Below are 22,736 nucleotides of genomic sequence, written 5' to 3'. Positions count from 1 at the left end.
ATCTAAACACATATTGCCATGAACCTGATTGAGATCAATTCTGAAATGATAGAGCTGTTTATTACTTTTGGCAAGGTCTCTCTATAACTGTACATAAACTGGCGAAAGCTAGCCAAGTTAATTTACTTCCTGAAACGGAACAAAACAAAGGCTACAAATATCACTTTCTGACAGATAACTAGAGGCTAGAGCTGACCTGGCTGTGTTATTCATTCACCTTAGTCGAGAGGGGATAAAACATTAGATAAAGTTACATGTCAGTTACAATACTCGCTCAGCACTGCGAATAAACATAGTTATGTTTTTTTTTATGTTACGTTAAACAGCAGTTACCTTGTCAACTAAATAGTAGGGGGGGCAAAAATGCAATTTCTCAATGTGTGTGGGACATGACCCCCGTCCTCAGTGAAAGTTATGCCCATCATATCTACAGTTGAAGTCGGAAGTTTACATACACCTTAGCCAAATACATGTAAACTCAGTTTTTCACAATTCCTGACATTTAATCCTCATAAAAAATCCCTGTTTTAGGTCAGTTAGGATAACCACTTTATTTTAAGAATGTGAAATGTCAGAATAATAGTAGAGAGAATGATTTATTTCAGCTTTTATTTCTTTCAAAGTTTACATCAATCACATGTATTTATAAAGCCCTTCTTATATCAGCTGGTGTCACAAAGTGCTGTACAGAAACCCAGCCTAAAACTCCAAACAGCAAGCAAGCAATGCAGGTGAAGCAGCACGGTGGCTAGGAAAAACTCCCTAGAAAGGCCAGAAACTAAGAAGAAACCTAGAGAGGAACCAGGCTATGAGGGGCAACCCGGCTACATATACTCAATTAGTACTTGGTAGCATTGCCTTTAAATTGTTTAACTTGGGTCAAATGTTTCGGGTAGCCTTCCACAAGCTTCCCACAATAAATTGGGTGAATTTTGTCCCATTCCTCCTGACAGAGCTGGTGTAACTGATTCAGGTTTGTAAGGCTTCCTTGCTCGCACACTCTTTTTCAGTTCTGCCCACAAATTTTCTATAGGATGGAGGTCAGGGCTTTGTGATGGCCACTCCCATACCTTGACTTTGTTGTCCTTAAGCCATTTTGCCACAACTGTAGAAGAATGCTTGTCCATTTGGAAGACCCATTTGCAACCAAGCTTTAACTTCGTGACTGATGTCTTGAGATGTTGCTTCAATATATCCACCTAATTGTCCTTCCTCATGCCATTAATTTTGTGAAGTGCACCAGTCCCTCCTGCAGCAAAGCACTCCCACAACATGATGCTGCCACCACCGTGCTTCACGGTTGGGATGGTGTTCTTCAGCTTGCAAGCCTCCTCCTTTTTCCTCCAAACATAACAATGGTCATTATGGCCAAACAGTTCTATTTTTGTTTCATCAGACCAGAGGACATTTCTCCAAAAAGTATGATCTTTGTCCCCATGTGCAACTGCAAAACGTAGTCTGGCTTTTTTATGACGGTTTTGGAGCAGTGGCTTCTTCCTTGCTGGGCGGCCTTCCGGGTTATGTCGATATTGTACTCGTTTTACTGTGGATATAGATATTTCTGTACCTGTGTCCTCCAGCATCTTCACAAGGTCATTTGCTGTTGTTCTGGGATTGATTTGCATTATTCGCATCAAAGTAGATTCACCTCTAGGAGACAGAACGCGGTATGACGGCTGCGTAGTCCCATGGTATTTATACTTGCATACTATTGTTTGTACAGATGACCAGGGTCCCTTCAGGTGTTTGGAAATTGTTCCTAAGGATGAACCAGACTTGTGGTCTACACATTTTTGTCTGATGTTTTGGCTGATTTCTTTAGATTTTCAAATGATGTCAAGCAAAGAGGCACTGAGTTTGAAGGTAGGCCTTGAAATACATCCACCAGAAGCCCACTGGAATTGTGATACAATGAATTATAAGTGAAATAATCTGTCTGTAAACAATTTTGGGAAAAATGACTTGTGTCATGCACACAGTAGATGTCCTAACCGACTTGCCAAAACTATAGTTAACAAGAAATTTGGGGAGTGGTTAAAAAATGAGTTTTAATGACTCCAACCTAAGTGTATGTAAACTTCCGACTTCAACTGTATCTATTGCTACAACTCGGGAAAGCAAGTTTGAAGTTTATTAGGCTACTGATGAAATAAGTTCTGAACTTCATAGGATGGTGAAAGTGCATTGTGATGAGCTTGGGAGTGGTTATAAACTACCCCAAAACAGGATAAAATATAAACTACCCCAAAACAGGATGAAAGTCCAAGGTTTTTAGCAAAACAGAAAATTCTGACTCAAAAATCACAAATTATTTTTATTGAAAGACTAGTACAAAAAAGTACATCATGTATAAAACACAAAACATTGCTTTGTCTAGATCTAACTTGGTAAATAAATGCAATTGCATAGCTACAATACATGCATGAAGCACTAAAGCAAAGATTCGACTTGCAGGTCATATGCAACATTACAGGGCAAAGATGAGAGGAAAGTAAAATTGGAATATAGGCTACCTCAAATCATTGAAATTCATAGTTCAACAGGCTGGATACCTGATACAAAGATACAGGTCCAAACAAATTATTGTACAGTATATTACATAATAAATTACTACACATTAATGTTGATAAGATTATTGTTCCCAATAATTCACAAATACTGTTCATTGTGAATTTCAGACTAGACTGATTGCTTAAGAACTACATTAAATGCTAACCATATCACAGAACTTTAAATGTGAAATCTAAGTTATTACATAGTGAGAAACCAGCATCAGAATAGTCACATGGGGAAAATGCACAAATACAAATCAAAGTTTATTAGTCACATACTTCGCAGACAAACGAACAGTGAAATGCTTATTTATGGGTCCTTTTCCAACAATGCAGAGATAAAATAAGAAAAAAATAAATAGTGGAGGAATAAATACAGTGAATAACAAATAAAATAAACATGGCTGTATATAGGGAGTAGAAAATAACACAGCTATAACAGTATACAGGAAGTACCGAGTCAATATGAAATAAATAAACATTTAATTAGAAAGCCCTCAACCCCCCATTGAAATATGTCCATATACATACAATCTTCCCTATAGTATGGATAATTAAAGACTGATTTTAGTGTCCTTTTTATACCACTCAAGTTACAAATAAATGACTAAATAACCTGTTTTGCATTTGAAATGGAATGAATTTAAGTGTGCTTTGGTTTTGGTTTGATAATGTAGGCTAGTATATAGCAGTTGCTTAACTAACCAAGGAATGATGAATTCTAAGTTTGAACATGATAGTAAGTCCTCAAAAGTATAAAATGCCTAAATAACGATCAATAGAATTGACATATGTATCATGAAGTTTAAATTATACGGAAGTCCTGCAGACAAAAGACAAATAGAAAAGATAACAATTCCCCAGAATAAAAAATAAAAAAAATGTTTTTGACAACAGGGGGGACAGATAGAGTTGTGCTCATGTGGGTTATTTCATTGCATTGTAGGTCTAAGTTGTTGCAGTAGATCCACTGTGTGTGTGGTAATGACAATCATGTCCCATTATTGACAGTAATAACCAAAAAGGTATCCAGCCAGGCCTCCAGGAGGAATATTTCACGATCTGAACAGGTTACTATTGCATTTGCTGATTTATAATATGGTGAAGACATTTTTTTATATGTAATATATAAATAAAAAATACTTTGGGGGCATTGGGTCTGGAAAATAAGAGCAAGATTTAAAATAAGAGTAATATGCTTTTAAGGTCATGAAATAGCATATTTGACTCATGCATCTGATCTACAGATCTTCTGGATGAGAGGGGTTATTTCTTCGGCATTTATGCAAAGCACACTAGTGTTGCTTCACTTCATTTTGAAAACCTTAGGCCTCCGTTGCAAACGTTAACATAATAAGCTGGAGAAAACGCAAACTACCTATCTAGCACTAACTATTGCCTTAAAAAAAGGAGACATTTCACCATTTTCAACTTCATATTCATCATCTCCACCAACCAAACATCAACATACTATATATAAAAACAGCCCATTTCTATATTTTGTAGTAACAAAAGATGAGGACATCATTCAGGAAACACTTTAGAAATTGGTAGCGTTCCTCAGCCTAGGTTTTGTTGACACCAGACAAATCTTACAACACCTGGATAGGTATTTTACGTATCAGCTAACCACATAATAATAATATACATATGCCATTTAGCAGACACTTTTATATGCGGGTGGCCTCAGTGGGAATGGAACCCATGATATTTGGTATTGTAAACAACTTGCTCTACCAATTGAGCCACACAGGACCACCTACGTTATAGCAATCTATCAGTCCATGTCACAGTTGCTATAATGGCACGCAACCATTGGTTGATGCATGCAACGTCTGAGCAGGAGCATCACCTGGTCAAAATTACTAACTCATAATTGGTTAAAATGACATGATGCACACCAGATGACATCATCTAGAATAATATATTTTCTGGTGTGCATCTTTTTGATTACACAACACAAAAAAACACAGTTTACACACCGGTGTTGGTGTGGTTCCTGGAGATGATGAATATGAAGTTTCAATTGGAACATTTTCCCTTAATATCATCCCTAAGTACCAACACTGACAAAACACTAGCACTGCCTTCCCTCACTAAATTAAGGCTGGTGTATTGGCTGTTGGTGCTGTGAACAGGCTCTCGACCGTAGCCCATATAGAAATACATACAGGCCCATATATACAGAATAGATAAATATAGTGTGAATGTGAATTTGTTTCACAATAATACAAGTGCTACTGTACGGCTGTTACCTGTTAATTAAGGTATTCTGCCGATCAGTCAAAACTACAGCATTTTATGTCAAGGAGAAAAACACCAAGAGAGGTGTCCGAATATCTGGGTTGTGTTCATAAGGCACCAAACGGAAGAAAATGGATTTGCAACACGGAGTGGACTACATGGACTTGCCCAATAATAAATGCTCATTTTCCGTTGCAGAACTTTTTCAAACATTTTCAGTTGCATGCCCAAGCCTAATGAAGACGAACCCAGGACAATACTAATTACAACAAGACCAGATGAATTGGGGAAAAACTAGTCCATATGCCTCAGTCAGTCTATAAGTTACCAAACAAACAAAACGACAGGATTCAGCTACTCGCTGACTAAAGGCAATCAGCGGTAACTTCTTCTTGTAAGAGCTTGTAAACCAGAAGCATTCCGTAGGCTTCCTCAAAGATGCTCACACTGTGGTGCAATATCGCCAGTCTTCCTCCTCAACCTCCACTTTGGTCTGAGATGTTGTCGTGATGACCTCTGAGCTCTCCTGGCTGTTTGACCTCACCACCTCGTCTTCCTTCCTCACCACCACCTCTTCCGCCACTTCTACCTCTTCCACAACCTCCTCATCCTGCCGCTGCTGTTGCCGTTTCTTGCGACAGCAGGGCTTGAAGAGGTGAGGGTCGATGAGCACCTCCCCAAAGCGGCCCTTGTAGATGATCCCACAACACACCTTCTGCCTGGAGGAGAAGCAAAGGAACATGAGATTATGTAATACTGATACAGTTTATGCAGCCAAACTGCCATACAAGATATGGTCAATTATTGTTACAGCGACGAATGCATATGTGCATATAAAATAAATTAAGTCTTAGATTGTTCATGTTTCCTTTTTTTCCCTATTTCTCTCTTATCTGAGTACCAAAGCATCTGGTGAAGATGAACAAGGACACTTCCAGGCTGGATATTACAGACACAGTGTTTTGATTGGAGGGGACTGCGGCCTTACCTCTTCCAGTAGGTGAGGTCCAGGAAGGAGAAGACAGGGGAGCGGCTGGAGCCTGGGGAGAGCTCTGTGTCGGAGCCCTCATCTGAAGGGTGGCTGTAGCTGGGAGACTGGGCCGGGGAGGCACTGGACGTGGTGCTGTGGGCATCAGAGTCTGGAGGAGGGAGGGGTAGAACCATAGATGTAGAAGGCTATGCTGTAGTGTACATCATTGGGTAGACTGAAGGAGGAGTATGTTCAGATTGGTAAAATGTCGCAAAATGTTTGAATCTCAACCTTCCGGATTATGTGGATATTTAGGCTACGTTATGAAGATACTTGTGAAATGAAAAAAAATATTGTCTGACTCAGTGCCTCAACCTCTGAAAAGCACTGAGATTGGGTGTTACGGTTGCATTGATCTATTACTGAATTAGCAAAACGGACCTAAAAGTGGTCAAACCTTAATATGTTTATGGGGCACTGTGAACAGGACTTACTGTTCCTCTTTAGCTCTTTCTGCAGTCGGCTGATCTGGATTGGCATGGCTCTCTTGGAGAGGGACTTCCGTTTCTTTGGCCTGGAGGAAATCTTTAGGCTGGGGCCTCCTCGGGCATCAACCACCTAGGATAGGATAGAAGAAAAGAACATTTAAGAGAGGAGAAGTGAAGAGAGGCACTCCCATCACTTTTTTCCCCCTTCTTAACCATTTCCAACAGGCAGGTGAGTTGTGAGGAGCAGATATGGACAAAAAATGTGGAGCTTACGTGATTCCAGTTTTTCTTAGACCCCACTGGGAGTTTCTTACATCGTTTCACCAGGAGTACACAGGCATTGCAGATTTCTCCAGACCGAGTTTCACATAATCTACATGTGGGGAAAACATGTGAAATATGGGTTAAGCAGGACCATGTGAACAATGGAAATATTACGGATGTTCATAATGACATTACATTTAGCTTTACCAGGAGGAACACAATTTCTGACCATTTTACAGTATTTCACATGTAGCTGTCCACTCATTAGGGATAATAATATTTGGTTAATTTTCAGAGTGTGTTTGGGAGGTAGCAGTCCACCGATTTCCTGCACAGGCCCCATGCATAATTATGCACTGAGTGCTATGGAAACAGAACTCAAAGTGTGATATTTTATTGACTGCTTAGTTTTTTTTTTTTTTGACTGCTTTAGTTATTTTATGTTTTACAACGCTTGCAGTCATTCTACTTTTGCAAGAATGCATAGATGTTGAAATCTGCTATGAGGGCGCGGTAACTGTCAGAAATCCTTGCTTACCCGAAACAGCTCGTGAAGTCATTCTCGTACCGCTTGCTGTCGGTGAAGCGTGAGCTGGAGGACTTGGCGCGGCAGATGCAACAGCCGTCTAAACTCCGGTACATCTTTGGCTTGTGAAAGCCAAACATCTGTTTTCAAAAACACAAAACAGCAAAGGCATTTGCAGTTTAATAAAATAAAAATGGTACAAATCATTATGAAAGGAAATGGCCTATAATAAGATGGTCAATTTTATGGTCAATTTTGTTCAAAAGTTATTTATTTGCAAAAGATTCAGCCTGTGTACCAACCAGCGGAACAACAGGTTACAACTTCAATATTTTTTCCCCTCCATATAGGCTAACTATTGATAGTTAGACATTCAATAATTTTCAGAAGTCTCGCGCGTTAAATACATTTGAAATTAAAAGAAAAAAAATAACGCGCAGCAGATGAAAGTGAGCATCTTGCCATGCCCTGACCCAAAAGGAGCGAATATAGGTCAGCTGTCTGTATGCCTGTCATACAGATAATGTCACCCTGCTGCCGCGCTCATATCGTCTTCGGAGATTTGCATTGCATAGTTGCCGCAGCGTTATGGCCAAATATCCTTAGCTAAGACAAAATTGTAAACTCTAGTTTGATGCTAGAAGACATAGACGCACCGACGCAGTAAATTAAATAACCAAGGCATAAGCTAAGTTTATCTGACCTGCTGCTTGTGTGAATACCTCGTGGTGCAAGAAATGTGAAGAAAATTTGGAAGAACGGGTTATTTCTCATTTGCATTTAAAGGAGAAGTATATATTACGTTGCCATGCAAAACCTATCACGATGCTTGGAATCCTTCAAAATAATCATGCGGCAAAACCGTGAGCCGCGCCCCCTACAGTCTACTTGTTTTGCCATATAAGTGGCAGTCCTTCGGGTCTCTTGACAGTGCAGTGGCACAACCAGACAGTAGCAGGATAATACAGTACGTGACGTAACTCTACATGGCAACAGACTTCAAAGGCGGAGAGGGGGTGTGTATGTGGAGGAGGGGGACGGGGTGTGTATATGTGGAGGAGGGGGACAGGGTGTGTGTATGTGGAGGAGGAGGCCCGGGGGTGTGTGTGTGGAGGAGGAGGCCAGGGGGTGTGGAGGAGGAGGAAAGGGGGTGTGTGTGGAGGAGGGGGAAAGTGGGTGTTTGAGGGAGGAATGGAGCTTGTGATATTTAGAATTTTAAAGTTGTAAAACCGACTAACATCGTTTCATTAAAAACGGCCTATGTTTAAAAACGAAACGAGACGGTCGTGATGAAAAATAACCTTAGCACCGAAGACCGACTACTGTAAATCGATACGTTCCCCGCCCACTTACACGAGGAAGCATGCCACAAGAGCAGCCTCATGCGCACCCATTTTAACTGAACCTTTCAACCCACCGTCTGAGTCCATAAACTCGATTATGTCATTGACACAACCGCATTATCAAACTTTTTACATAAAAACAACACAGTCCTCTCTAAAAACGAGACATTTTTAGCTTTGGAATAGTCGTGTAATGTGATCTTTAGGCTACACATTGTTATTCAGGTGACGTCGCGTCACTGGCCAGTGCAACTCCAAACACCAAATGCGCACGAAGTTCAAAGCTTCGGTTTTTAACAGTGACAACGTAGGTCTACATCAATTATTTTAAATTGTGGTTTAATCTTGCTATCATTTTTAGTTCGTCGCTATCATTTGGTTAGGCTACTACTTGTTTTGTGATAGATGCATCCGTGTTGACACAGAGCAATCGCCCGCGTGTTGAAAGCGCACCATCTCGGGTAGGAATGGCAGGCATGATGGGGTCGTCTCGAACTTGGGTATTACTTACGTCGGTAAGCAGTCGAATAAATAGCGGAACATGCACATTTCAACATTGCAAACGAAGTGTACTCGGAGGCTAGGAATCCACCTATTAAGAATCACAACTAAAAACGAATTAATCGGGAAGACACCATACAACGCACTATATAACTCGAAATAATGGGGATAAAATGCCTAGGCCTAAATCTGCTGTTCACCCATTTTTTATATGTTGCAGACTGGGTTTATTTAGTTCACCTCCAGAAGTCAACAAACAGGCATATTACTGCAATCGTTTCATTCCCATTTAAACTAGCCTATTAAATCCGGTATATAAAAAAAAGTTAAAAACGAATAAATAGGCTAGGCTTATAAGCCAATTAATTCTGTTTTTCGAACTGTGAAAATCGATGTTAATTGTTCGCCTTCTCAAGTGGCCAAAACAACTCGGAGCTTGCTTGTTTCGAAGCCTACAATAGCCAAGCAAACTGACACAAAAATGTTGCACATTTTGAGAAGCCTAGACCTGAACATTAGCCAACACAATTCTTACCTTAAATGCAAGTCGAACGTAGCTGATACAAATTAATAACCTTGAACACGCGTCGTTACAATGTTGCCGAACTACTCTCACAATTCCACAGCATCGAGATACCGTTCTCTCTTGTTGATGTCTAGCTCGCTGTGTATGGGACTTGGTAGTTGTGGACTCAGTGCGCGTGCGCCCCATCCACGCCTCCATTTTCTGACTTTCTTCAATCAACCTGATTTGCATAAACGGCTGACGTTTCATCGCGTTTGCACTTTGCTGGCGTTATGAGGATGGGAGCATTGCGCGGGAACAGGGGGCTCGTCTTTCGTTGCTATGGCACGTTGAAGAATGTAAGCAAAGAGGCGGAGACAGTCTTTTACTATGGAACGCCAGATGGCTTGTTAAAATGCATTCGCTTGAGTAATGGCCGTTATAACAAAACATTAGTAACTGGACTTAGGTCTCTAGTGGACAAGGACTCGTGTAGCTGGGTAACTCCAACATACATTTATTTAAAAGTTAGAACCACTCACTGACATCTGACTTTTTATCAAATCAAATTGTATTGGTATGCGGGTGTAGCGAAACGTTGTGTTCCTAGCTCCAAAAGTGCAGTAATTAAAAAAAATACACAACTTTTTTTGACTCCAGCTATTTAAAAACCGCTTAAGGACCCCCCCCTTTCAAAAAATGTTCACCTAAATGACATACCCAACTCTGACTGCCTGTAGCTCAGGACCTGAAGCAAGGATATGCATATTATTGATACCATTAGAATGGAAACACTTTGAAGTTTGTGGAAATGCGAAATGAATGTAGGAGAATATAACACATTAGATCTGGTAAAAGATAATACAAATAAAAAAACGTGTTTTTTTGTATTTTTTTGTACCATCATCTTGTAAAATGCAAGAGAAAGGCCATACATAATACATTATTTCAGCCCAGGCGCAATTTAGATTTTGGCCACTAGATGGCAGCAGTGTATGTACAAAGTTTTAGACGGATACAATGAACCATTGCATTTCTGTTCAAAATGTATCAAGACTGCCCAAATGTGCCTAATTGGTTTATTAATAACTTTTCAAGTTCATAACTGTGGACTCTCCTCAAACAATAGCATGGTATTCTTTCACTGTAATAGCTACTGTAAATTAGACAGTGCAGGTAGATTAACAAGAATTTAAGCTTTCTGCCAATATCAGATAAGGTCAGGATTTGTGAAAAACTGAGTATAAATGGAGTTGGCTAAGGTGTATGTAAACTTCCAATTTCAACTGTAATTTTTTTTGATGCATGCCAGAAAAGCCACAACACAACACTAAACAATACATTAATTGCACTATAACGGTGACAAACGGTACCCACAAACTGTTAGAGCCTACATAAAGCTGTCCCAACAGCAGAGTCCAAACAGCAGTCCCAACACCTTACCACTGCTACTCCTGGCTATCAATAGAGCCTTGTCTGGCAGTTAAACAGTTCATTCAGCCTAATTTACTGCCTTTTAAAAGAACATCGCTGATATGGCTGACTTGCTTAAACAAATTTGGTTTCTACTGATAATTGAGATGGACAAACTGTGTCATAAGGGTGGATGAGAGGAAATCCTTAATTTCGATGAAGACATTAATGAGCGGGCTACGACGGACGTAGTCAATATAAATATTTTTTCGGCATTTTTGAAATGTACAGTGACAGAATTCAGAACATGGGCCGTTCTTACAGTATTCTCCCTGTACACCAAGTCAGAATGATATGATAAATAATTGGGCGCATATAAGCAGACAATGAAAGCTCTTATAATATTTGATGATGACATTTCTCTAAAACAGGCTATAGGCTACATGTGCACCACCAAGTCAGAACAGTAGGCTAAGTTATGAGGGGAAATGGGACCAAATTATTATGGTGAGGAACAGGGGCTACTAACACCTTACTACACAACATTAGTATTTCTTTCTTAGCTACAGTATACATATCTCCCTGGCATATTACATAATTTATGCAGCAGCATACAATACATTTTTGGACTCACCTTGTTGTGCTGTGCTCACTTGAACAGGAATGTGCCGCAGCAGTCCTGGTGGGCAAATTTTGTCATCAAAGTCTAGCATTTTTGGACTCACCTTGTGTCACACCCTGATCAGTTTCACCTGTCCTCGTTATTGTCTCCACCCCTTCCAGGTGTCGCTTGTTTTCCCCAGTGTATTTATCCCTGTGTTTCCTGTCTCTCTGTGCCAGTTTGTCTTGTATGTTAGTTGAGTAAACCCGCATGTTTTTCCCCATACTCCCTTTTCTATTCTCTTTGGATTGTCCTCCTGGTTTTGATGCCTGCCCAACTCTGAACTTCTTTCCCGCCTGCCTAATCATCCTGTCTGGCCTCACCTTGATTCTGCCTGCCTGTACCTTTTGGACTGGTTTTGACCCTTTTGCCTGTCCACGACCATTCTCTTGCCTTCCCCTATTGGATTAATAAATATTGTAAGACTCCAACCATCTGCCTCCTGTGTCTGCATCTGAGTCTAGCCTTGTGTCATGATACCTTGTACTGTGCTCACTTGAACAGGACAGTGGTGAGGAGGGCTTTCGTGAGCAGATTTTGTCATGAAAATTTGTCATCAAAATCGGGCAGTCTCTGGATTTATGGAGCTTTCAAGATAACTGGGAACTCTGGGGGGGGGGGGAACCAGGTTGAATCATGAGGATCACTGACAACATGATTCAGGTTGAAGCTCTAGAAAGAGGCCAGAGTTCCTGACTTGGAATTCCGAGTTGGATGACCATTCTAAATATATTTTCCCAGTCTGAGTTTTTTTTTAACAAGTTCCCAGTTGTCTTGAACTCACTGAACTCATTCCCCAGTATAATTTTTTTTATATCCTTTGGTCTGATGAGTCCAAATTTGAGATTTTTGGTTCCAACCGCCGTGTCTTTGTGAGACGCAGAGTAGGTGAACGGATGATCTTTGTGAAGCATGGAGGATGAGGTGTGAGGGTGCTTGGCTGGTGACCGTGTCAGTGATTTATTTACAATTCAAGGCACCCTTAACCATAATGGCTACCACAGCATTCTGCAACAATATGCCATCCCAACTGGTTTGCACTCAGCGGGACTATCATTTGTTTTTCAACAAGACAATGACCCAACACACCTCCAGGCAGTGTAAGGGTTATTTGTGTAAGGGCTATAAGAAGGAGAGGGATGGAGTGCTAGTGATGGAGTGCTGCATCACATAACCTGGCCTCCACAATCACCTGACCTCAACCCAAATGAGATGGTTTTGGGATGAGTTGGACCGCAGAGTGAAGGAAAAGCAGCCAACAAGTGTTTAGCATTTGTGGGAACTCCTTCAAGACTGTTAGAAAAGTATTCCAGGTGAAGCTGGTTGAGAGAATGCCAAGTGTGTAAAGCTGTCATCAAGGCAAAGGGTGGCTACTTTGAAGAATCTCAAATATAACATATGTTTTGATTTATGTAACACTTTTTTGGTTACTAAATGATTCCATATGTGTTATTTCATAGTTTTGATGTCTTCTCTATTATTCTACAATCTAGAAAATAGTAAAAATAAAGAAAAAACCTTCAATGAGTAGGTGTGTCAAAACCTTTGACTGGTACTGTATATGTAACAAAAAAGCTGTAGAAACAAAATAGCTATTGTTTTGTCCTCCAAAGAGGTGGATGGGTTAATTAAAAATAAAAATAAAACATTAAAAAAACACGTAGGCTATTATTCCTCAAGTATAATTTCAGGTAATAAAAAAAAAAGTAAATTCCAGAGGTGGCCAACCTTGCTACCATGATCCCTGATTCAGCCCGGCAATAGCACAGTTGATTATCAACTAATTATGTGTGATAAGGTGTGTTAGTGCTGGGCTGGAACAGAAGCCTGTACACCCAGAGCGGTTGGCCTGCTCCAGTTTTAATAGGTTTATACATTGTGTGTGACTTTTAAACTGTATTTTTGTTCACAACATTTGCTAACATAAATACACATATAAACCATGGTAAACAAGGATGTACCCTTATTCTCTTGAGACAGTCATTGGGACCTCTTCATCTGCAGACAGGGTTTCACAGAAAAAATCACAATGAAACAGGCTTCATTGTACTTTAATTAGACAGCACTGAATGTTATGTTGCTATATCTCTGTCCTCAGTTTTTTCTCGCTAGGGACCTGAATTGGAGAATATTTTCATTATTCCTCCCACAAAGGTACCTGCCCTTTCCAGAGTAGCCTACCTTCTCTGACAGCTGGAGCTTCTAATTCTTTCACCCTCTTCCATGGCTGTTAGCTAGCTAGCTGCCTAGCTACAAATGCATTTCGAGTTTGCGTTTTTAATTTCTAATGATAAACACATTAGGATAGCTAGCTATAGCTAATATGAAGTTAGCTAGCTGGTGATATTTAATTCACTTAGCTAGCTATACAGTATGTCAATTACGTTAGCAGCGCCTGTCAAAAATGTTATCATATAACTCCAGTGCTAGCCTCTCTACACTGGCTTCCTGTTAAGGCAAGGGCTGATTTCTAGGTTTTACTGCTAACCTACAAAGCATTACATGGGCTTGCTCCTACCTATCTTTCCAATTTGGTCCTGCCGTACATACCTACATGTTCGCTACGGTCACATGACGCAGGCCTCCTTATTGTCCCTATAATTTCTAAGCAAACAGCTGGAGGCAGGGCTTTCTCTTGTAGAGCTCCATTTTTATGGAATGGTCTGCCTACCCATGTGAGAGATGCACACTTGTTCTCTACCTTTAAGTCTTTATTGAAGACTCATCTCTTCAGTAGGTCCTATGATTGAGTGTAGTCTAGCCCAGGAGTGTGAAGGTGAACAGAAAGGCTCTGGAGCAACGAACCGCCCTTGCTGTCTCTGCCTGGCTGGTTCCCCACTCTCCACTGGGATTCTCTGCCTCTAACCCTATTGCAGGGGCTGAGACACTGGCTTACTGGTGCTCTTCCATGCCGTCCCTAGGAGGGGTGCATCACTTGAGTGGGTTGAGTCACTGACATGATCTTCCTGTCCAGGTAGGCACCCCCCCCTTGGGTTGTGCCGTGGCGGAGATCTTTGTGTGCTTGTCTCAGGATGGTAAGTTGGTGGTTGAAGATATCCCTCTAGTGGTGTGGGGCCTATGCTTTGGCAAAGTGGGTGGGGTTATATCCTGCCTGTTTGGCCCTGTCCGGGGGTATCGTCAGATGGGGCCACAGTGTCTCTCTACCCCTCCTGTCTCAGCCTCCAGTTTATGCTGCAGTAGTTTATGTGTCGGGGGGCTAGGGTCAGTCTGTTATATCTGGAGTATGTCTCCTGTCTTATCCAGTGTCCTGTGTGAATTTAAGTATGGGCTCTCTAATTCTTTCTTTCTTTCTCTCGGAGACCATGCCTCAGCACTACCTGGCCTGATGACGCCTTGCTGTCCCCAGTCCACCTGGCTGTGCTGCTGCTCCAGTTTCAACTGTTCTGCCTGCGGCTATGGAGGAGCAGGAGCAGTAGAGATACTCTGAATGATCGGCTATGAAAAGCCAACTGAAATTTACTCCTGAGTTGCTGACCTGTTGCACCCTCAACAACCACTGCGTGTGATAACATGCGTCTTGGTGAGAGGTGTAGGAGTCAGGCGCAGGAGAGCAGGGATGTCTGAGGAGCGTGTTTAATAATAGTCCAGCAATGCAAATGGCACAGAACAAAAATCCCCAAACTACGCTCTCGAATAATCGTGCAAACACACGGAGGAACTAACACCGTTCCGACACTTTACATACACGTGCGTAAATGCGAAAAAAACAACAAACATCAAATACCATCGAACGCAATACACACAAGTCTAATCCTGCACGAATTACGGCAGGTAACAGCTGCCCTATATACCCACAGAAATCAAAGCAATTGAAAACCAGGTGTGAAAAGGAACACAGACAAAACAACCAGAAAAAGAAAAAGGGATCGGTAGTGGCTAGTAGACCGGCGACGCCGAGCGCCGAGCGCCGCCCGAACAGGGAGAGAAGTTACCCTCGGTAGAAGTCGTGACAGTACCCCCCCCCTGACGCGCGGCTCCCGCAGCGCGACGACGCCGGCCTCGAGGACGACCCGGAGGACGAGGCGCAGGGCGATCCGGATGGAGGCGGTGAAACTCCCTTAGCATAGGAGGATCCAGTACGTCCTCCACCGGCACCCAGCATCTCTCCTCCGGACCGTACCCCTCCCAGTCCACGAGGTACTGAAGACCCCCCACCCGACGCCTCGAGTCCAGTATGGACCGAACTGCATACGCCGGCGCCCCCCCGATGTCCAGGGGGGGCGGAGGGACCTCCCGCACCTCATCTTCTTGAAGCGGACCAGCCACCACCGGCCTGAGGAGAGACACATGAAACGAGGGGTTAATACGGTAATACGGGGGGAGCTGTAACCTATAACACACCTCGTTTATTCTCCTCAGGACTTTGAATGGCCCCACAAACCGCGGACCCAGCTTCCGGCAGGGCAGGTGGAGGGGCAGGTTTCGGGTCGAGAGCCAGACCCGGTCCCCCGGTGTGTACACCGGGGCCTCGCTGCGATGGCGGTCGGCACTGGCCTTCTGCCGTGCTTCGGCCCGTTTAAGGTACCCATGGGCGGCCTCCCAGGTTTCCCTTGAGCGTTTCACCCAATCGTCCACCGCAGGAGCCTCGGTCTGGCTCTGATGCCATGGTACCAGGACCGGCTGATAGCCCAACACACATTGGAAGGGCGACAGGTTCGTAGAGGAGTGGGGGAGTGAGTTCTGGGCCATCTCCGCCCAGGGGATGTACTTCGCCCACTCCCCTGGCCGGTCCTGGCAATACGACCGCAGAAACCTACCCACATCCTGGTTCACTCTTTCCACCTGCCCATTACTCTCAGGGTGAAACCCAGAGGTCAGGCTGACCGAGACCCCCAAACGTTCCATGAATGCCTTCCACACCCTGGACGTGAACTGGGGACCCCGATCAGAAACAATATCCTCAGGCACCCCGTAGTGCCGGAAGACGTGAGTAAACAGAGCCTCCGCCGTCCGTAGGGCCGTAGGGAGACCGGGCAAAGGGAGGAGACGACAGGACTTAGAAAACCGATCCACAACGACCAGGATTGTGGTGTTGCCCTGTGACGGTGGCAGATCGGTCAAGAAGTCAACCGACAGGTGTGACCAAGGCCGCTGTGGAACGGGAAGGGGTTGTAACTTCCCTCTGGGCAGGTGCCTAGGAGCCTTGCACTGAGCGCACACTGAGCAGGAGGACACATAAACCCTCACGTCCTTGGCTAAAGTGGTCCACCAGTACTTCCCACTAAGACATCGCACCGTCCTCCCAATCCCCGGATGACCAGAGGAGGGGGATGTGTGAGCCCACCAAATTAACCTGTCTCTAACCTCCAGCGGAACATACACCCTGGACATTGTGGTGGAGTGGGCTCAACACGCGATGCTCGCTCAATGTCTGCGTCCACCTCCCACCTTACAGGTGCCACTAAACAAGAAGCCGGGAGGATGGGCGCAGGATCAATGGCCCGCTCCTCCGTATCATATAGTCGGGACAGTGCGTCTGCCTTGGTGTTCTGGGAGCCTGGTCTATAGGAGATGGTAAACCTAAATCGGGTGAAAAACATGGCCCACCTTGCCTGACGAGGGTTCAGTCTCCTCGCTGCCCGAATGTACTCTAGATTACGGTGGTCAGTCCAGATGAGGAAAGGGTGCTGGGCCCCCTCAAGCCAATGTCTCCACACCTTCAGGGCTCTGACAACAGCTAGCAGCTCCCGATCCCCCACGTCATAGTTTCGCTCCGCCGGGCTGAGCTTCTGAGAAAAGAAAGCACAGGGGCGGAGCTTCGGTGGCGCACCCGAGCGCTGGGAGAGCACGGCTCCAACCCCAGCCTCGGATGCGTCCACCTCCACTATAAATGCCAAAGAGGGGTCCGGATGCGCCAGCACGGGAGCCGAGGTAAAAAGAGCCTTCAGGCGACCAAAAGCCCTGTCCGCCTCAGCCGACCACCCCAGACGCGTCGGCCCCCCCTTCAGCAGTGACGTAATGGGCGCAGCCACCTGCCCAAAACCCCGGATAAACCTCCGGTAGTAGTTGGCAAACCCTAAGAACCGCTGCACCTCCTTTACCGTGGTTGGAGTCGGCCAATTACTCACGGCTGCAATGCGGTCATCCTCCATCACCAACCCCGATGTGGAAATGCGATATCCAAGGAAGGAGACGGCCTGTTGGAAGAACGAGCATTTCTCAGCCTTGACGTACAGGTCATGCTCCAACAGTCTCCCAAGTACCCTGCGCACCAGAGACACATGCGCGGCCCGTGTAGCGGAATAGACCAGAATATCATCGATGTAAACCACCACACCCTGACCGTGCAGATCCCTGAGAATCTCATCCACAAAAGATTGGAAGACTGCTGGAGCATTCTTCAAACCGTACGGCATGACGAGGTACTCATAATGGCCGGATGTGGTACTAAACGCCGTCTTCCACTCATCTCCCTTCCGGATACGCACCAAGTTATATGCACTCCTGAGATCCAGTTTTGTGAAAAACCGTGCTCCGTGAAATGACTCAATCGCCGTGGCAATGAGAGGTAGCGGGTAACTATACCCCACCGTGATGGAATTTAGACCTCTATAGTCAATGCACGGACGCAGACCACCCTCCTTCTTCTTCACAAAAAAGAAACTCGAGGAGGCAGGTGAGATGGAGGGCTGAATGAACCCCTGCCCCAGAGATTCCGATATGTATGTCTCCATAGCCACCGTCTCCTCCTGTGACAGGGGATACACGTGACTCCTGGGAAGTGCAGCGCCTACCAGGAGATTTATCGCACAATCCCCTCGTCGATGAGGTGGTAATTGGGTCGCCTTCTTTTTACAGAAGGCGATAGCCAAATCGGCATATTCTGAGGGAATGTGCACGGTGGAGACTTGGTCTGGACTCTCCACCGTTGTAGCACCGATGGAAACTCCTACACACCTGCCTGAGCACTCCTCCGACCACCCCTGTAGAGCCCTCTGTTGCCACGAAATCCTGGGGTTGTGACGGGCCAACCAGGGGATCCCCAACACCACCGGAAACGCAGGAGAATCAATGAGGAAGAGACTAATTCTCTCCTCATGACCCTCCTGCGTAACCATATCCAGTGGAGCCGTGGCCTCCCTGACTAGCCCTGACCCTAATGGTCGGCTATCTAAGGCGTGCACTGGGAAGGGTTTATCCAGCTGAACAAGGGGAATCCCTAACCTGTTCGCTAAACCGCGGTCAATAAAATTCCCCGCCGCGCCTGAATCTACTAGCGCCTTATGCCGGGAAAGAGGGGAAAATTTAGGAAAAACAATCCATACATACACGTGACCAACAGGGGGCTCTGGGTGAGCCTGGTGCCGACTCACCTGAGGTGTCCGGGCAGTGCTCGGCCTGGCGTCTCGACTCCCGGGGGGACCCCCCCAGCACCGGTCAGCAGTGTGCCCTCTGCGACCACAGCTGGCACAGGAAAGGCCCCCTCCTCCGGTCGCCCTCGCTGAAGCACCTCCTAGCTCCATGGGTGTTGGAGTGGTGGAGCTGGGAGATGGAACTGACAGAGCCCGATCTGGACGTCCACGGGTCGCCAGCAAGTTGTCCAACCGAATGGACATGTTGATCAATTGGTCCAAGGACAGGGTGGTGTCTCTACAGGCCAGCTCCCTACGGACGTCCTCACGCAAACTACACCTATAGTGATCGATCAAGGCCCTGTCGTTCCATCCCGCGCCAGCGGCCAAGGTCCGGAACTCTAGAGCAAAGTCCTGAGCACTCCTCCTCTCCTGCCTCAGATGGAACAGCCGTTCACCCGCCGCTCGACCCTCAGGTGGGTGATCAAACACGGCCCGAAAGCGGCGGGTGAACTCTGGGTAGTGGTCCCTCGCCGAGTCAGGATCGTTCCACACCGCGTTGGCCCACTCCAGGGCTTTACCTGCGAGGCAGGAGACGAGGGCGTTCACGCTCTCACCCCCCGAAGGAGCCGGACGAACGGTCGCCAGGTATAGGTCCATCTGGAGTAAGAAACCCTGGCACCCGGCCGCCGTCCCATCATACTCCCTCGGGAGGGCGAGTCGAATTCCACTGTGCTCAGGCAATGAAGGAGAGGGTAGTGGTACTGGTTGGGGTGTAGCTGATAACGGTGTGGGAAGGCCACCTCTCTCCCATCTCTCCATCGTCGCCATCACCTGATCCATGGCGGTCCCCAGTCGGTGTAACACTGCCGTGTGGTGTTGAACTCGCTCCTCCACAGACCCTGGAAGTGCGTCCGCTCCTGCTGACTCCATAATTATATTGGTGCAGGATTCTGTGATATCATGCGTCTTGGTGAGAGGTGTAGGAGTCAGGCGCAGGAGAGCAGGGATGTCTGAGGAGCGTGTTTAATAATAGTCCAGCAATGCAAATGGCACAGAACAAAAATCCCCAAACTACGCTCTCGAATAATCGTGCAAACACACGGAGGAACTAACACCGTTCCGACACTTTACATACACGTGCGTAAATGCGAAAAAAACAACAAACATCAAATACCATCGAACGCAATACACACAAGTCTAATCCTGCACGAATTACGGCAGGTAACAGCTGCCCTATATACCCACAGAAATCAAAGCAATTGAAAACCAGGTGTGAAAAGGAACACAGACAAAACAACCAGAAAAAGAAAAAGGGATCGGTAGTGGCTAGTAGACCGGCGACGCCGAGCGCCGAGCGCCGCCCGAACAGGGAGAGAAGTTACCCTCGGTAGAAGTCGTGACACTGCGATTATTATTATTTGACCCCGCTGGTCATCTGTGAATATTTGAACATCTTGGCAATGTTCTGTTATAATCTCCACCCGGTACAGCCAGAAGAGGACTGGCCACCCCCCATAGCCTGGTTCCTCTCTAGGTTTCTTCCTAGGTTCTGGCCTTTCTAGGGAGTTTTTCCTAGCCACCGTGCTTATACACTTGCATTGCTTGCTGTTTGGGGTTTTTGTACAGCACTTTGTGACATCAGGGATTTATAAATACATTTGATTGATTTGATTGATGTGAGTTAATCTGCACACTAAGTTACTGTAGCAAGCTAGCAGTAAACTTTAAGAAAAATAATTTTCAAAATATATTTACTTACTTGAATAGGTTCTCCCACTGACTCTATTTTCTGTGTCTTTAGAAAAACTAAATATATAAATGTCCTAAAGCAAAAATACACACAAATAATATTATCTGATGAAATTGCTTTAGAAAGGGGCACAAGACAGGGATGTCCTCTCTCCCCCCTGCTGTTTTCACTGGCAATTGAACCACTTGCATAAATTCATTGGTCAGGAACCAAACGTAATATGTATAAGTATTGGTAAACATAAGTATAAACTAAACTCATTTGCAGATGATCTCCTAATATACCTGACCAATATTGAAAACTCAATATCTGAAAATCTCAGGATATAAAATTAAAGTGGAAAAAACAAAATATTGGCAATAGGAAAAATAAAAATAATAACTCATGATCTGCAGCAATCCTATAAGTGAACCACAAAAAATATCAAATACTTTGGATGCCTTATAAGTGACAACAAACAACAAATATATAAAGATAACTTCATGCCATTACTCAACAATATGAAAGCAGATCTAATTAAATGGAACAATCTTCCCATTAATCTTACAAGTAGAATAAACCTCTTCAGAATAGCATGGCTCACAAAGTTTTTATATGAATTCTCGGTAATACTGTTTACCCCACCAAAGATATTAATAAAAAAAGTATACTCTGTCATAACAGACTTTATAAGGGCAAATAAAACTCATAGAATAAAAAGGCAAGTTTTACATCTTCCTAAGTCTGAGGGTGGTTTTACGTACTGTCACGGATCCCCCGGTACTGCTGCTCATTCCGTTCACCAGCTCCGGCCTTCTAGGCATCACTGAACTGGATTCATTACCACCAACCCCAAACTGTCTTGTCTCATTACGCACATCTGGTTCCCATTCCCCCTGATTAGTATGTTATATTTGTGCCCTCTGTTCTCCATTGTCCTTGTCGGCTATTGTTACCATGTCCGTTGGTCCTGTGTGTACCTGTGCTGTTGGATCAGCTTCCATGTATTTGTGCACTTGTTTTACGGGCCTTGCCCCGTGTATTATTTAGAGATTTACACCTCTCTCTTTTGTTTGGGTGGAGAAAATAAAAAACCCTATTACGTATTCCTGCGCCTGTCTCCGATCATTAGACAATGTGACATTTATCTGTGAATTCTGAAAAACTATCCAAGGATTGTTCCATAGGGTGGTGTTTTTAGGGAGTGATATTGGTTCTTTTAGAATACGTTTAATATTCTTCCATATTGTTATAGTGTTCATAACTATGAAGTTGTTAATGTTCTTAGCTTTTTCCTTTGAAAAAAGACATGTGAAAAGATTCTGGGGATGAGCATTACACCACAAACCACGGGCTCAGCTTCCTACAGGGCAAGCGGAGGGGCAGGTTCCGGGTGGAGAGCCAGACCCGGTCGCCTGGAGAGAAGACAGGCGCCTCACTGCGGTGGCGGTTGGCCTGTTTCTTGTGCCAACGCACGGCCTGCTGGAGACGATTGTGCTCAGCGTTCCAGGTCTCCTCAGCATCCCGAAACCACTCGTCCACAGCAGGGGCCTTGGTCTTGCTAGGATGCCAAGGTGCCAGGGCCGGCTGATACCCCAACATGCACTGGAAAGGAGTGAGGTTAGTGGAGGAGTGAAGGAGGGAGTTCTGCGCGTACTCAGCCCAAGGTAGAAAATATGCCCACTCCCTCGGCAGGTCCTGACAGTAACACCTCAGGAACATGCCTACCTCCTGATTGACCCCCTCCACTTGCCCATTAGCTTGAGGACGGTACCCGAAGGTGAGACTGACCGTGACCCCCAGGCGTTCCATGAACGCTTTCCATACGCTTGAGGTGAACTGAGGGCCACAGTCTGACACAATGTCCTCCGGGATCCCGTAGTGCAGGAAGACGTGGGTAAAACGAACCTCCGTGGTTTGCATGGTCGACGGGAGCCCAGGCAGAGGAAGGAGGCGACAAGCTTTTTAAACCGGACCACAACAACGAGAACGGCGGTGTTCCCCTGGGAGGGGGGAAAGTCAGTGACAAAGTCCACCGAGAGGTGAGACCAGGGTCATTGTGGAACCGGCAGGGGAAGGAGCTTTCCATAAGGGAGGTGTCTGGGTGTCTTAGACTGGGCACAGATGGAGCAGGAAGAGACGTAAACCTGGGCTTCCCTAGCCAAGGTGGGCCACCAGTACTTCTCAGTCATGCATGCGATGGTACGGCCAGGATGACCCGACA

At 45.0% G+C, this 22,736-nt stretch overlaps 1 protein-coding gene across 1 annotated transcript; it reads right to left on the bottom strand.

The window, feature by feature from the left end:
* Positions 1-2,294: 2,294 nt before the first annotated feature.
* On the bottom strand, positions 2,295-10,823 carry LOC110492340 (SIN3-HDAC complex-associated factor). The gene is made up of 6 exons (XM_021566576.3): positions 9,424-10,823; positions 7,057-7,184; positions 6,528-6,627; positions 6,261-6,384; positions 5,785-5,935; positions 2,295-5,515 (listed from the first exon to the last, which is right to left on the bottom strand). Exons 1-6 carry the CDS (start codon positions 9,661-9,663, stop codon positions 5,239-5,241), a joined length of 1,020 nt encoding a protein of 339 aa, XP_021422251.3. The 5' UTR covers positions 9,664-10,823; the 3' UTR covers positions 2,295-5,238.
* Between the last annotated feature and the right edge of the window lie 11,913 nt (positions 10,824-22,736).

Source organism: Oncorhynchus mykiss, chromosome 2 (genome assembly GCF_057628025.1).
Source record: "Oncorhynchus mykiss isolate SJ-2025 chromosome 2, ASM5762802v1, whole genome shotgun sequence".
Lineage (NCBI taxonomy): Eukaryota > Metazoa > Chordata > Actinopteri > Salmoniformes > Salmonidae > Oncorhynchus > Oncorhynchus mykiss.
This window is presented reverse-complemented; position numbering and strand designations above follow the sequence as displayed.

Bases quoted from the DNA above. Each gene is read 5' to 3' on its own strand.
- LOC110492340 (XM_021566576.3), bottom strand. From the start codon at position 9,663: ATGAAACGTCAGCCGTTTATGCAAATCAGGTTGATTGAAGAAAGTCAG. The intron at 6,628-7,056 runs GTAAGCAAGGAT...CCCCACATGTAG, and splicing joins GACTTCACGAGCTGTTTCGG to ATTATGTGAAACTCGGTCTG. The intron at 5,516-5,784 runs GTAAGGCCGCAG...CTTCTCCTCCAG, and splicing joins GACCTCACCTACTGGAAGAG to GCAGAAGGTGTGTTGTGGGA.